Genomic DNA, 14,049 nt, shown 5'->3' with positions numbered 1-14,049 from the left:
ACACAGAAAAATTATCTGCACAAAATTGTTATCTGTCTTTTTCCATTTTTTTTCTCTGTATTACAGCTTCCAGCTACTTCCAGCCACCCTGCTCTGACCTTGCAAAGCTGAGTTATTGCCTCTTGCTTTCTTCCCTCTACCAGCAACTGTTGTCCTTCCCTGATTCTTCATAATAAACTGGGCGCAACTGTCCCCAGTAGCTGGAAAACTAGTAGATGATTGAGTATTTTGGGTTTACCAATAGAATGGAAGGAGTTTAGTGGCTTAGTGCAGTAGCTGACAAAGTAGGCTCCATTCGAGGACAGCAGCAGCCAGTGCAAATACAAACAGGAGAGGAGTGACTAGACCAGCTTTCATACTCCACACATAAGTGTTACTTGATTGGCTCTGTTCTTGTGCTGTTCTGGACACTTGTTTCATGCATTTTGACTCTCAGTCAAAGTCTTCAGAACCATTGGCATTAAGGGTACTAATTAATTTTTATTTGAAATAAATGCCATCTTGGCACTCACAATCGAATTGTGGAGAACAATGACAGATGGATAACAATGGAGGACAACCCAACATTAGTTAATACAGAGTCTCTTTGGTTCAGATGAAGGTATCCTAAGACACTGAGGAGAACTGTTAAGGAAGCTTTCCCAGGTATGGTTGTTACAAAGCAATAGAACTGAGGGAGAGTGCTTTGAAAGGGAGGAGTGGAGTATTACGAAGGGCAGTCCTGCCTGGCTGTCAGTGAACAGCAATAGGAAGGAGGCCTGTCCAGGAGAATTGTCCTTGGACATTTGGTAGCAGAATTGCTACAAAATGGAAGGTCTTTTAAGTACAGATTCTGTGGGCTTTATTCCCGTTGATCTCAGTGTCTTCTGCTGTAGATTAAGAATGAAGCTTTTATTTTTAGAAATGCTCTGTTTCTTAGTTTTACTTTTGCATAGTTTGAAGAAGAGCAACAGCATACAGAGCATCATGTTTGGCAAGAGTCTGGCAACAGAAAAAGCTACTGAGGATTCAGGTGCATTCTTTCTTAGACAAGAAAGCTTGAGAGAGTATGTGTGTTTGGGAACATATGGACAGTGACTGGTTTTTGCCATAGGCCAGTAAGCTTTCTAGACACGTAGGATCCATGAGTTAGATTCAAGTTACTTGTTAGCTTTTAGTTCTTCATAAGACATCTGTCTTAAAAATAGTTTAATCAGTGTTCTCAGAAGCCCAGTCACATACTAGGAAGAATCTGTTTTAACGTCTCAAAGAAGTCTGTCACCATCATCTGTACAGATTGACTACTTTGTAAACAGCATGATGTAAACAGTCAGTTGGTAATTTCTACATATTTTAGCCAGAAATAACAGGTAGATACGGTATCTCTGCCATATGCTGCTCTTCTGCAATTTACTCACGCTCCTGTCATCTCTTCTTTCCTTTGTACCATTTCCATTCACTTGTCAGTACCTTGCTTGTTTCTTATCAGCCCACCACTATACTAGGATTTTTCTTGTGGGTCAGAATAAGCTGTGTGAATTGATCATGTTGGTGATGCTCCGTAACTGAACAATTCTCTTGTTGTGTTATTTTCCTCTCTGATGTATAGTTCAGCAGATAGGATGTTTTTTTATTTGTTGACCAGAAAATTACACAGTCTCCACATGTGAAGGTTTTCAATGTCTGACTGATTAAAGCCCTGAGCAGCCAGGTCTCCTGTCATAGTTTACCCAGCCTTGACCAGGAGTTTGGGGACTCATGAGGTACCTTCCATCAGCATTGTTTTCTGATTCTTTGATTTGGCCTTTCAAAAACCTTAGCTGTACATGGAAGGAAGTTCATGGGTGGATTAAGCTGTCTACTCATGCTTTGGCCTTTGAGGCCCCTATTCTGTAATAAATAGCTCTACTGGTTGCTAGAACCCAAATTACTGTTTGAATGAGTTCGCTGAGTTATGTAGCTGAAATTATTCACCTTAATAAAATGGCTAGGCACAAAGAGCCTGGAAGGCAAGATTCTGATACAAGATTGTTCAGAAAGCCAAAAAAGTTTGTACATGAATAATGTAACTGCAAAGTTGAAATAACACAGGTTTAGAAAATGAAGCGAGGCCAATTTCTTCTTTTCTTTTTTTAATTTTTTTTTATTTTGAATGTGCACATTTTTATTCTTGATTCTGAGGTTTAACTTACTGAAATATTAATACATGTGCCAGTATACAGTGAAGTTAAGTTAAAGTTGCTGTTCAGAAATAACGTTTGCTTATGCTTAATCTTAGTTTTGGTCAGCAAAAATAAAGCAGCTTAAGTCAAAAGTTTATATCTGTGGAATACTTAAGTGAAGGTCTACGCTAGAGAAGAACAGCTGGTGCTTGAATCAATTCCACATTCATATTCCTTTACTTTTCCCTCTATTGTCCAAAGAAAGGTTGTTTTCCTGAAATGCGCCTCTTGAGGAGATGATTTGTTTTGTTGTAGTTGAACCAGGGCTCAGAGGACCCTCTGAAGAGACCAGTGGTGTATGTGAAGGGAGCTGATGCTGTCAAGCTGATGAACATCGTTAACAAGCAGAAAGTGGCACGAGCAAGGATTCAGCATCGCCCTCCACGGGTGAGACTTTCAGAAACTTTACCTAGGTATTGCCCTGCTGTTGCTTCATGCAGTGCTTGCTAACAGCACTGAGTGCAATGATGTTTTGATGCTCCTCATGAGCATCATACATGTGAAATTCTGTTGGCCTAAATAAGTTGAGCAACGGCACTATGGACAAGCAGCTACACTTCATGTAAGTATAGAATCCACAGCGTGGCTTCTGCTGTCTTTCATGAGGATTCTTCTGAATATATAAATAGCCAAAAATTTTATATAATAGAAGTTTTCCTTTTTCCTATTTAACTCAGTTGTTGCACACTCTTGGTAGTTCAGACTTGTAAGGCAGCATACCCTGTGTCAGTAATTCTGTGATATTTTTAACATAGATTAATTTATACCTGATACTTGCAATTGTAATACAAAATGTTTTTTCTGGACTTTCTTTCAGACATGTGGTTTACAGAAGAACAAAAAAGCTAGAGGTCATCCATGTCCCAGTTGTCCCTTTGCTTTTGCAGTATTTTTATGGAATTTTTCTGTTAAGAAATGTATTTATGAAGTGGGCCATTCACTGAAAATTCTAATGTTTATTTTTCCCTCACTTAAGTACAGAAGCAAACCAGTAAAGGGTGAAAATTTGGGTGGGTGTGATTCACTCAGTGAAAACTGGGCTTTGTGGGGTTGGTTCAGAGACACTGTAAAGCTGTCTAGTGACTGGCATACTGTGCAATGACTTGAGACCCAGGTTTTGTCTCCTAGAATCCCAGTTAATTAACAGAACAGTGTGTACTTTTGCTATCATGACTGTGTACATTGGACAATGACCACTGAGAAAGTAGAGAAGGGAACAACAGATAGGAAATTGAGCGAAAGAAAGGAAAAATACTATTTTTGTTTTATTTTTTAAGCAACCGACCGAGTACTTTGACATGGGAATTTTCCTGGCCTTCTTTGTGGTTGTGTCTCTTGTTTGCCTTATTCTTCTTGTCAAGATCAAACTAAAACAGCGACGTAGTCAGGTAAGAGCAGTAATGGGTTACTCACTGAATGCTGAAAGTTAGCTTCTCTTACCTTGTCCTAGAACTTGCTCACTTATTCTGGAAGTGCTGGACACTTACTTAAAATAACTGTCTTTGTGAAAGGGCTTTTATGCATGGATGTAGGCCTTTGGAAGAATTAAGAAATGTCTTTAAAGGAGATCTGCATTGACCTGTGATGTTCATTCAGTTAAACCCTGAAATGACAAGTACAGAAGCAGTCCATTTAATCATTGAGAAGAAATAAGGTTTTTGGTTGTTCAGAGGTTGATTTAATAGCCCTGGTGTACTTCCAGTTGAAGTCCAAGATCTTGTTGCTGTATTGTGGAGAGGATTTCAGAATTTAAAATAAATTGCAGCTCTTTTTAATAGAATAACATGTATTGATACTTAATGGGAGAGGTTTGCAAGATGAAAAGTTTACTTAGGAGAAATTCTAGATGAAATACTTTGAGGTTTGTCCTGTCAAACATGAAAAGGAAAGCAAATGGAAGCTAACGAACTCTGAGGTTTGTACTGGTAAAACTATCCAGTATATACATGCAGAAGGAATGCAAAGTAGTGTAGATGCTTAGGACTCTTGCTTTGGACATACTGAGTGGGAACCTAAAAGATGTCACGGGCCAAAAGCAGTGTTAAAAAGCAGTGTTAAAAAGGGGGATTATAAATTCTCCAGTAAAAGGAAAACAGCACACTGCCTTCCTAAACTTCTGTTGATTAAATTCAGGGGGAGAGAAAATGTTGATTTAGTAACATTTCAGCTTAATCCCTCTCTCGTGTACTGCTTCATCTGTTATGGTGGTAGCAGCATAATGGGTATTACCATCAATATTGGCTAGAACTCATATGATGCCTTAAGCAGTTGCTGCTTATTAGTGAAGCAGTTGCAGTGTATCCCAGTTGTCAGCTCTTTCACCCTGTTTCAGTTCAGAGTAACTTACCATTCTCACTACTGCATGTGGCATACTTTTTTTCCTTTTTTTAAGAGGTTTCTGATCTAAATTCTAATTAGCCTTCCCTCTGCTTAATTTATGGTATTAAACATTAGTCTGGACTGTGTGTGATTTGGTAAGAAACATTAATATGATGTGGTGTTTCTGTGCTATAGTCCCTTATGCAGCAGCATTACCTATTTGTTGGGATTTTGGGGGGTGTTTGTTTTATTGTTTTGGTGTATTTTTTTCCCTTTTTTTCATATTTCTTCCTTTCTTCTGTTGTAGAATTCCATGAACAGGCTTGCAGTGCAAGCACTGGAAAAAATGGAGACCCGGAAGTTTAAGTCCAAAAGTAAGGGACATCGGGAAGGTAGCTGTGGAGCACTGGACACACTCAGCAGCAGCTCCACCTCTGACTGTGCAATCTGCTTGGAGAAGTACATTGATGGGGAGGTAAAGGATAAGTGGTTTCTTTAACAGGGGCTGAAATGAATCTGGTTTAATTTAGCGCTATGGTACGCAGCTGGCTGTTGGGTACATTCTGTGCTCTGGCTCAGACTGATTGCATTGAGTAGCCAGCTCAGCCTGCATTCTGTAGCTCCCAAAAGATTCTCAAGGGCTTTTCTCCATACTACAAGGCAAGAGGTGAGGGATTTAATTTTGCAAGTTGCTACCTCCATTAAGTTGCTTTTCTGGGTCCAGGTTAGCTCAGCATTTAGTTCTCTTCAGTACTTCTAACAAATGGCGTGCTAAGGTCATGGTGCGTGCCAGCTCTGTTGGCATAAGGGATACATTTCATGTTTTGCTGCTTAAGCTTTGATGTAGCACCTTGTCTATAAAATGTCAAGTATATAGCACTGCTGGGAAAAGAGAGGAGAGAAGGAGGAAATGCCAGAAGGCTCAGGAACCATCTTTTGACTCTTCAGTTTCCATCACTGCACTGATGTCAGTGCTTGCCTTCTGTGACACAGTTTTACCCAGAGGAAGCAATGAAAGGATGAAATAGGAAAGAGGCTCCATAGAACAGCAGCAGTCAATAATCACTAAACTTCCATGTAAACAATTGATTACACTTTATTTTGAAATTATTCATGAAAGATTAATCATTTATAAGGCAACAGAAAATACCAGCTGCAGTATTGGAGTGTTACTGCAGACAGAAAATTAATAAAGTTAGGTGATGGGAAATTATTCAGAGTAGCAAGGATGAAGGCAGACAAGAAGTTCATAAGCACTGTACAAAACCGACTGGATAAGAAATTCATGCATGAACTTCAGCATGAAGTGATATGCATAGGGAAGAGCTTCACATGCATTAGTGATGGATTGTGAGGTGAGCATTACTGTTCAGGAACAAGATCTTGCAGCTGGTTTAGATAGCTTTGTGAAAGCAGTCAGTGCATCGTGGAAGTCAAAAAGGCAAACCGGACATTCGAAATGAGACAGGGAAATCTAGAGAACTGAACAGGAAACCTAATTACACCACCAGGTAAGTTCAGTCATCCTCTTATATTGAGTGGTGTGTGCACTTCTGATCTCACTTCACAAAAGATATATTGGGAATGAAGGTGCTTCAGAAACAGGCAGTCAAGAAGTGATCCAAGATTTGGAATGGCTTCTGTGCCAAAAAAAAAGAAAAAAGGTTTGAGTGGACTAGGACTGTTCAGTCCTACATTGACTGTGGGCAGAGGGAATACAAATTGTGAATGGAGAGCATGAACAGGAATCAGACATTCTTTTTTTTCCCCAGTGCAATTAAATGAAACCGCTGGGATGCAAAGTGAATCAAAATGTGCTGTTTCTCTGTCAGTGGGTAGTAGCCGTGTGGAACTTCTTGCCAAAGCATGTTACAAATTGAAAACCACAGCTCATGGGGACATTTAAGATGCACTTGAAAGAAAGGTCTGTTTCAGGTTTCTGAACTGGTACACATGCAGCAGGCTCAGGGAAATGCTGTGAACAAATAGCTGGAGGATGAGAGTGCTGGGCAAGGAAAGAGTATCATATACACTGTGTTGTTTTTGCTTTTCCCCAAGTGTTTTCCACTGTTAATAGTTGTAGGCATGATGCATTATTAAACGGACTCTTGATAATTGGTTTTGAAGTTCATTTAATATATTAAGAAAAACTTTAATAATGGGCTCCTTCAAAGTGTTAGGATCATAGGGACACACAGCAAAAAGTTCCTAAAGAAATGTGGTTTATCTGCATGGAATTCTAATGAAGAATAAACTGTTCTTTTAGTGAGAGCTGATCACTAGCTGCTGTGCTTTTGGCTGTGTTGGAACAGATGGCGTTTTTTCCTTAGCACTCAAAGATGAGGAAATTATCAGTTTAGTAGCTGAAAAAAAGTAGGAGTAAGTTGTGAAAAATCCACTCATTAGGTAGGAATACTTTTTCATTTTCCTTCATCTGTTCCTGTAGGAACTTCGTGTTATTCCCTGCACTCACCGATTTCACAAGAAATGTGTGGACCCTTGGCTACTGCAGCATCACACCTGCCCTCACTGCCGCCATAACATCATAGGTAAGTGCTGCAGTAAAGATGCTCTCATCCACTCTGGGCTTAACAGTTTACAAGATGAAACACAAATTGTGCCTGAGCTCATAGTCTTTATTCGTACACAACCCTAGAAATACAGTTAAGGTTAAGTTCTTCTAAAATTACTGTGTGCCCTGGAGTAACAGGTCACATTTCTGGTTTTCTGTGGGTATGGGTTTGATGCCTTGCAGAGGGCAGCGTTGGTCAGCTGCTGAATGCAAAGAGAAATTAATAGACGGCTATGTTTTCTCTTTGTAATTATAAAGACAAGACAACATACTGGTTTTTTTATTTCCCAGTGGTGGTGCAGCTTGGAAGGTAGTTTCCCTTCCTTGCCCTCCCTTCCATTTCCTCTGTCTTGAAGAAGTTTTCTATTAATACACATTTATGTAAAATAAAGAGTGAAGTGAAAACTTGAGCAGTAACTGCCAGCCTGGCTCTTAACCTGCAAGATCAGGAATATTGTATAAGCAGAAGCTTTTGCATATGAAAACAGTATCTGTAATCACTTAACTTCTTTTCCACTTTATGAAAATCCAATTGAGTGTCTCAAAGGCTTCCAGGCAGATGCTCTTGACTGAGTTTGTTTTGTTATTTTTCCTTCTGTGTAAAAAGTTACTGCTTTTGTTTTAAGAACTCTGTTGTGTAATATAATGGAACAAAATAGCCTTCTTTCTTGCACAAAGTGTATTCCTTTTTATTCCCTCCTACTTCTCCACTCTGACTTCTCTCATTCAGAACAGAAGAAGGGAAATGCAGGTCCAGTTTGTTTGGAATCCATCAACCCAGCACGCAGCCGGCAGCAGAGGGTGATTCTGCCTGTCCATTACCCAGGCCGAGTGCACAGAGCAAACCAGATAACAGCATATCCTACTCGGACAAGCATGGACCCTCATGGAAACCCCATCACGGTGCTTACAGTTGAGCGACATGGTGATCAGAGCCTCTACCAAGCCCCATCCCCAGCTTATATCCGAAGTTACCAGCCTCTTCATTTGGACCATGGACCAAACACGCATCACTGTAGCCTGGAACATAGGGCTTACTCTCCAGCTCACAACTTCCGAAGATCCAAGTTTGGGCGCAACTTTTCCAAAGCAGCATGCGTTTCCCAATATGAGACCATGTATCAGCACTACTACTTCCAAGGCCTTAGTTACCCTGAGCAAGATGGACAGCTTCCAGCTGGCATTTCCTCAAAGGGTCCTTCCCGTGCCTTTCAGCCTGGTAGCAGCATGCTTTTCCCTCCTGTGGTACATGTAGTGCCCTCATCCCGCTTGGAGAGTGGCAGTACCTCCAGCTTTAGCTGCTATCATGGGCATCGTTCAGTCTGCAGTGGGTATCTGGCTGATTGCCCTGGGAGTGACAGCAGCAGCAGCAGTTCTGGTCAGTGTCACTGCTCCTCTAGTGATTCCATGGTTGACTGCACGGAGGTCAGCAACCAGGGGGTTTATGGGAGCTGCTCCACCTTCCGCAGCTCTTTGAGCAGTGACTATGACCCATACGTTTACCGCAGTAAGAGCCCTTGCCGAGTAGGTGAGGTTGGTGGTGCAAACAGGGGTGCAATTGTTCTCTTGGAGGGCCCCCACCAGGATGAGCTCCCAGCTCATGGTCACAGTCTGGTGGGCACTGACTGCCGGCCTGTGCCAGCTTCTTCCTCAGGGGACCAACTGTCTAATTGCAGCATGGATACGAACTATAGCAGTAATTCCTCACTAGAGCACAGGGACGCAAATGGCACTACCTCAGAGGGAGGACATGAGGCCACTCCTGGTACTGCCTTGGATGTTAAAAGGAACTGGAAGAATCCAGAGATAGCAGGGCCGCTTATGGAGCAACCGTGTGCATACTGCTTTGAATTCCAGCACTCTGCCCTGGAGCCTAGCAATGGGACAGCTGACTGTAATGCACTCTTCCTTAGCTCTCAACTGTGGGGGAAGTGTGGCCCAGGAATAGAACCACAGTCAGGGAACATCCCGGGCTTGTACAGTATTAACTCAGACCACTTGTGTAGGACAGATGGAGTAAAATATGAGGGGCTGCCCTGCTGCTTCTATGAAGAGAAGCAGGTAGCCTATAGTAGTAACAGTGGCAGTGGAGGTGGTGGCTGCTATACAGAAGACTATGCAGTGAATGTGCAGTACACGCTTCCTGATGACACCTTGCCAAGCTGCTGTAAAAGTGTCTATGATCTGGGTCAACGCATTCCCATAATTCCTGAAGACAGAGACTGTGAGCTGATCCTTCCTGCAGAGTGCCAAGGGACCCACACAGGAGGCTGTAGTTCCTGGGATGGAACACCTGAGCTAGATACTTACCTGCACTGCCAAGGTATAGGAGAGGTACAGGACGAGAGGGAGGTCTGCTATGAGGCAACATCATTTCTGCAGCAGAACTACTCTCGGGAGGAGGAAGCTGGAATGCTCTTTCCCAGTCCCGCTCTGAACTCCCAGAAGCTGATGATGACCACAAAGGCCACAGGTAATACGCGTGCTTTTTTTGATTGCTTGCAACCTTTCTGCCCTAGTATAGGGAGTGCTGCCAGCTCCCTGGGTACCTGCAGCCATAAAAGTTACTGCCATCCTTTGCATGATAGTAGGTTATTGACTAATCCTTCAGCCAAAAGTGGGTTCTCTTGTTACCCGTATCCATTTGGTCATAGCTAGAGGAATAGAACATGACAGTCTACTATCTTAACCCCGTAAGAGTGTTCATACACATCCTTTGTGGGGAGGAGAAAACGTGACTGCAACTACAAGTCCCTCATTAGAGCCCCCACAGCCACGGACCCACTTCCAGTGATAGCAGCTATGGTTAGCTGTGTAAGTGGGCAAAGCCACAGTGCTGGGAGGTGACAGTCAGGCTGTCCCTGTCTTTAAAAAAAATGGAAAGACTGCAAACCTTGGAATTGCTGTAGAATATGTGGGAAAGTCTCTGCTGTGGATGTACACAAGGGGGAAAAGAAGTACCTGCAGAATGTAGAGTGTATTCCTTACCTGCCTTGCCAGTGCTGTTTTGAAGGGTATTCATAGGAATCTTCCAGGTTGGAAGGGACCTCAGGCCGTCATCTACTCCAGCCTGCTTGTGCAAAGTAGGGCCAGCTCTGAGATCAGACCAAGTTACTCAGTTTGTCAGATTAGACCAAGTTTATCGCGTCAGGCCATGAGAACCTCCAGGGATGCAGAATACACTCCCTCTCTGGGCCCTTGTTCCCATGCTTGACTGCCAGCATGGTGAAATGATTTTCCTTGTATCCAGTCTGAACATCTCATGTTTCAACTTAAGCTCATTACTTCTTGTCCAAAACGCGTCACTGTGAAGACCCTGGCTCCACTGTTGCGACAACCTCCATGCAGGCATTGCAGAGCTGCTAGGGAGTGCCCGGAGCCTCCTCTTCTGCAGGCTGAACAAGCCCCAGTACCTCAGCCTCTTCTCACAGGGCAAGTGCTCCGGCCCTCTGAGCATCTTGGCTCTCTACTGAATTCGCTTCAGACAGTCAATGCCTTGTTGTGGGACCCCCAAAACTGGATGCAGTATTCTAGATGCAGTGTTCCTGAGTTTTCTTTATCCTTCAGGTGCTGGATCTCATCCCTTGGAGAGAAGCCAAATCGGTGACTAGACCTGTCCAGATGATCCCAGATGGAGAAGTGGAGCTTATCAGAGACTTCAAATTCTCATGAACCTGATTTTTTTAAGCTTTGACAAACAGACAAAAGTGGTAATGTGGAGAAGTCCCTCCCCCACTTCCTCTTCCTCTGTGTCCACATTGGCTTGGTTGTCTCCTTTGTCCGTCTTGCCTGAAGCTTTCAGGCCTCCATTTGTGAGCAAAGCCCATGAGGGACATGGTGTGGAGCATTTCTGAGCTCTAGTGCCATTTCTATATTAATAACAAAGTGTTATTTATATTTTCTTTTTAGAAGTGACCGTGTCAGCTCTTGCTGAGAGGTAACACGGTGTGTTGGAATAAGCCAGGCTATATGTAGATGCTGTTACCTCCTACATAAAGGAGTCCAGCCTTCGATAAGCTCAGGGCTACATCTGCCTTAGAAACCAGATAGCACCTTGAAATATAGTAGTCCAGAAGGATACAGCTTCTGTATGGATGCTCAGATACTGACTAATCCTAGTGGCAAATCTTAGTAGCCAGCAAGTTATATGAGCAATTTTAAGGAAGCTGAAGCATTGGACTGTCTCCTTTCTCCTTTTCCCTTCTCCCCTTTTCATGCTGCTCTGATGATTTAACTAGGAAGGGTCTCCTGCCATTATGATTAATTTTAACAGAATGGGGGTAGGGAAACAGGTAGCTCTGAATGTTTTCCTCCTCACTTCCTGCTAAACGATGGACCTCATTTATCTTCTGACTGGTGAAGAATGATGGGGACCCCTCCCTCATACCAATTCTACAAGGGAGTGTTTCGAAAGGGTAATACCTTTGTAGGTAATGAACCTTGCCTTCCATAGGAAGTTCTCCAGGCACCTGTAGCTCATGTTACGGCTGTGAGGAATGGTGGCATATGCAGGAAAACAAGAGCTTGCAGCTTGGCTGCCTCATTTTGGAAACAGGTCAGGTGTCTTGTTTTCTTAAAAGACTGCAGGCATGCCTAAGGGAAGGAGTGCTTGTTACCTTTTGTGTGTGTGTAAAACTGAGGGACTTGGTTTAATCGATGTTTTCTTTGCTGTGGTTGATGTAGCTTCCATAGATTGATCTGTTTTAAAGGTTTCTTGGGCCCAGCCAGTTGTGCTTAATTATTTTGTTTTGTGTACAGAGCGCTCTCTGTACCGCATTAGCCTGGGCACATACTTTCCTTCTTGTACTAGTGGGGATGTTTGTTATCATGAGATAATATATATCGTCACTTCTGATAGCAATTGTTTCCTGTGGAAACAGCAGCTTCTGAGTAAGAGGCTTTCATAGCATGGTTTAAGTTGCCTGTCATGCTGCATGTGCCTGAGGACACAGTGTCATCCTGTCTGGTGTATTCACAGCAGGAATTCTCCTAAAGGGAAACTAATTATTTAATGCCCACAGTGCTGGTCTTCTGCAAAGATCTGTCTAAAGTTCAGTGTGCTTTGGATATACTTAAAATACATGAAAAGGAGATGTACCCTTCATGTTACATCATTTTGCCAAAGTAATGTCCTTGACAGCACTGGGTTAATCGTAAGAACCAGCAAAGTTAACTTGTTTGCTTTGTAGTCCCAAATGAAATCTTTTAAAAGAAGTAAACGTCTAAGAAATAACAAATAGATTAATCTGTTTACTTACTTTCTGTACTGAGTAAGTTAGGAAAAAATAATTCTATTTAAAGGCATTCACATTAAGTCTTTTTAAATGAACAAACACCAAAATCTAGCTGTTCAGAAAACTAATAGAAGGCAATAGCTGGGTATAAGGTTAAGAGAAAATTTCCAGTAAACACAGTTTCTGTGTATAAAGCTTATTTTAAAACATTACTCATTCTCTGAATGACTGAAGTGGTATGTGTTGGGAGAATAAACTCGAAAGGTTTGGAGGTTTTGTTTGGTTGTTTTTCAAGTCTTACTTTTCTCCTTCCTCCACTCAAAAGAAACGCATTGTAGAAGCTATGGTGTATTACCTTGGTTATTCTGCTTCCTGTTTTGTGAGGCACTGCCAAAGGCCACCGAAGATGCACTGTACTGTGTAACTACACAGTGTGTTGTGGTAAAATGTTGTTATAAAATTGACTATTCAAGCTCATGGTGGTTTTGGATGTACTGGTCTCATTCACTTGCTGTAGAAATCTGCCAGTACAACGGTCTCGGCAGGCCTTAGCGCAGAGGTACCCTATGCCTGGATCCTGTGGTTGGTTTTATAGTCACCATTTAGTTAATTCCCTGCTACCTGTATGTCTGTACAGATGGTTTTGTAACAAAATGCCTTTCTACTACTTACATGAACAGTTTTCATCGTGTTTGGCTCATGAGGCACTATTTAAAATGTTTTTAATTAAAGTTATAGCACTTAAAATTTTTGTATAAAATTTGCTGTAAAGATTTGTAATATGGTCAAAGGGCTCTTTCTCCTTCATTACCATTTTAAAAATGTTTTAAAAGCTAGGAAACATCTTGTATATATTCTGTGTATGTATAGCAGCACATTTCATTTATGGAAATATGTTCTCAGAATATTTATTTACTAATATATTTATCTTAAGCCATGTCTTATGTTGAGAGTGTGTGACAAAATTGTAATAATCATTGAAAAATCACTAACATGAGGCCCTGTAAATACATGATAATTGCACACAAAGATTTTACAGTACTTGCCGACCAAAAATTATATAAGAAATGTTGTAGTTACCTGAGTTTTGTAAGAAAGTGTACAAATGTCTGTATAAAAAGAAAAAAAAAAAAGGCAAAACTACACAAAAATACAGTTTTATTGCATATACATGTGGAAGTTGTCCTTCTTGTTTTGAGGGAAAGGACATGGATACCTGTACTCCCCAAAGTGTAGTCCTGTGTATACTGATACGAACTCTAATACAAACAGCTTTTTAAGTAACAGGTAAGTGAATCTGTATTTACATGCACACAGATCCTAACATAGTCACAATAAAAGATTCAGAAGTGGCTTTTTTTCTGGAGGCAACCCGTAATGATCCCTCTCAGCACCATTCAGTTTTGGCAAATGCCACAGATGAGTATCAACCAGAAGTGAGGTTTTTTGTTGCCAGGTATTGGTGCAGTGTCAGTCTAGTCCTTGACAGTTTCATCTGCCTGCCTTAACACTCTCCCCAGGTAGTCTCACAAACCCAGTGTTTGTGTTACATGAGGGCTGCCTGTTTCTTCAGCCCAGAGGGCTGATGTTGCTATTGAGGAGGGGGGAAGTTAGAGATATTCACTGCAGGGAAACATAGATTATAGGAAGGAAGGCAAAGACAGTGTAGGGCACAGAAGGACAAGTTAGGAAAGCTGTGCACCAGAGTATGCTGTGGAAGAGA

General features: G+C 41.8%; 2 protein-coding genes across 4 annotated transcripts in view; one reads left to right on the top strand and one right to left on the bottom strand.

Annotated features, from left to right (window-relative positions):
* ZNRF3 (zinc and ring finger 3) overlaps positions 1–13,496 on the top strand; it is a 77,778-nt gene extending 64,282 nt beyond the window's left edge. For both annotated transcript variants that reach the window (XM_061370890.1, XM_061370891.1), the window contains 6 exons: positions 2,457–2,588; positions 3,479–3,589; positions 4,828–4,995; positions 6,967–7,069; positions 7,823–9,565; positions 10,660–13,496. In XM_061370890.1, coding sequence (XP_061226874.1) covers positions 2,457–2,588; positions 3,479–3,589; positions 4,828–4,995; positions 6,967–7,069; positions 7,823–9,565; positions 10,660–10,703 — 2,301 coding nt within the window. In that variant the 3' untranslated portion in view covers positions 10,704–13,496. The remainder of the gene's footprint in view (positions 1–2,456; positions 2,589–3,478; positions 3,590–4,827; positions 4,996–6,966; positions 7,070–7,822; positions 9,566–10,659) is intronic.
* Positions 3,604–14,049, bottom strand: part of KREMEN1 (kringle containing transmembrane protein 1) — a 43,880-nt gene continuing 33,434 nt past the window's right edge. Inside the window, exon 10 of one of the 2 annotated variants that reach the window (XM_061370894.1) lies at positions 3,604–3,804. The gene's annotated coding sequence lies outside the window, so the exon portion shown is untranslated. Of the gene's footprint in view, positions 3,805–6,048; positions 6,161–14,049 lie in introns of those variants that run through there. The other variant, XM_061370893.1, reaches the window with a different exon arrangement.

Source organism: Neopsephotus bourkii, unplaced genomic scaffold (genome assembly GCF_033783945.1).
Source record: "Neopsephotus bourkii isolate Nb327-2 ecotype Australia unplaced genomic scaffold, CSIRO-AGI_Nbou_v1 NB_1542, whole genome shotgun sequence".
In the NCBI taxonomy this organism is placed as follows: Eukaryota; Metazoa; Chordata; class Aves; order Psittaciformes; family Psittacidae; genus Neopsephotus; species Neopsephotus bourkii.
Note: the sequence above shows the minus strand (reverse complement) of the source record. Positions and strands in the feature narration are given on the sequence as shown.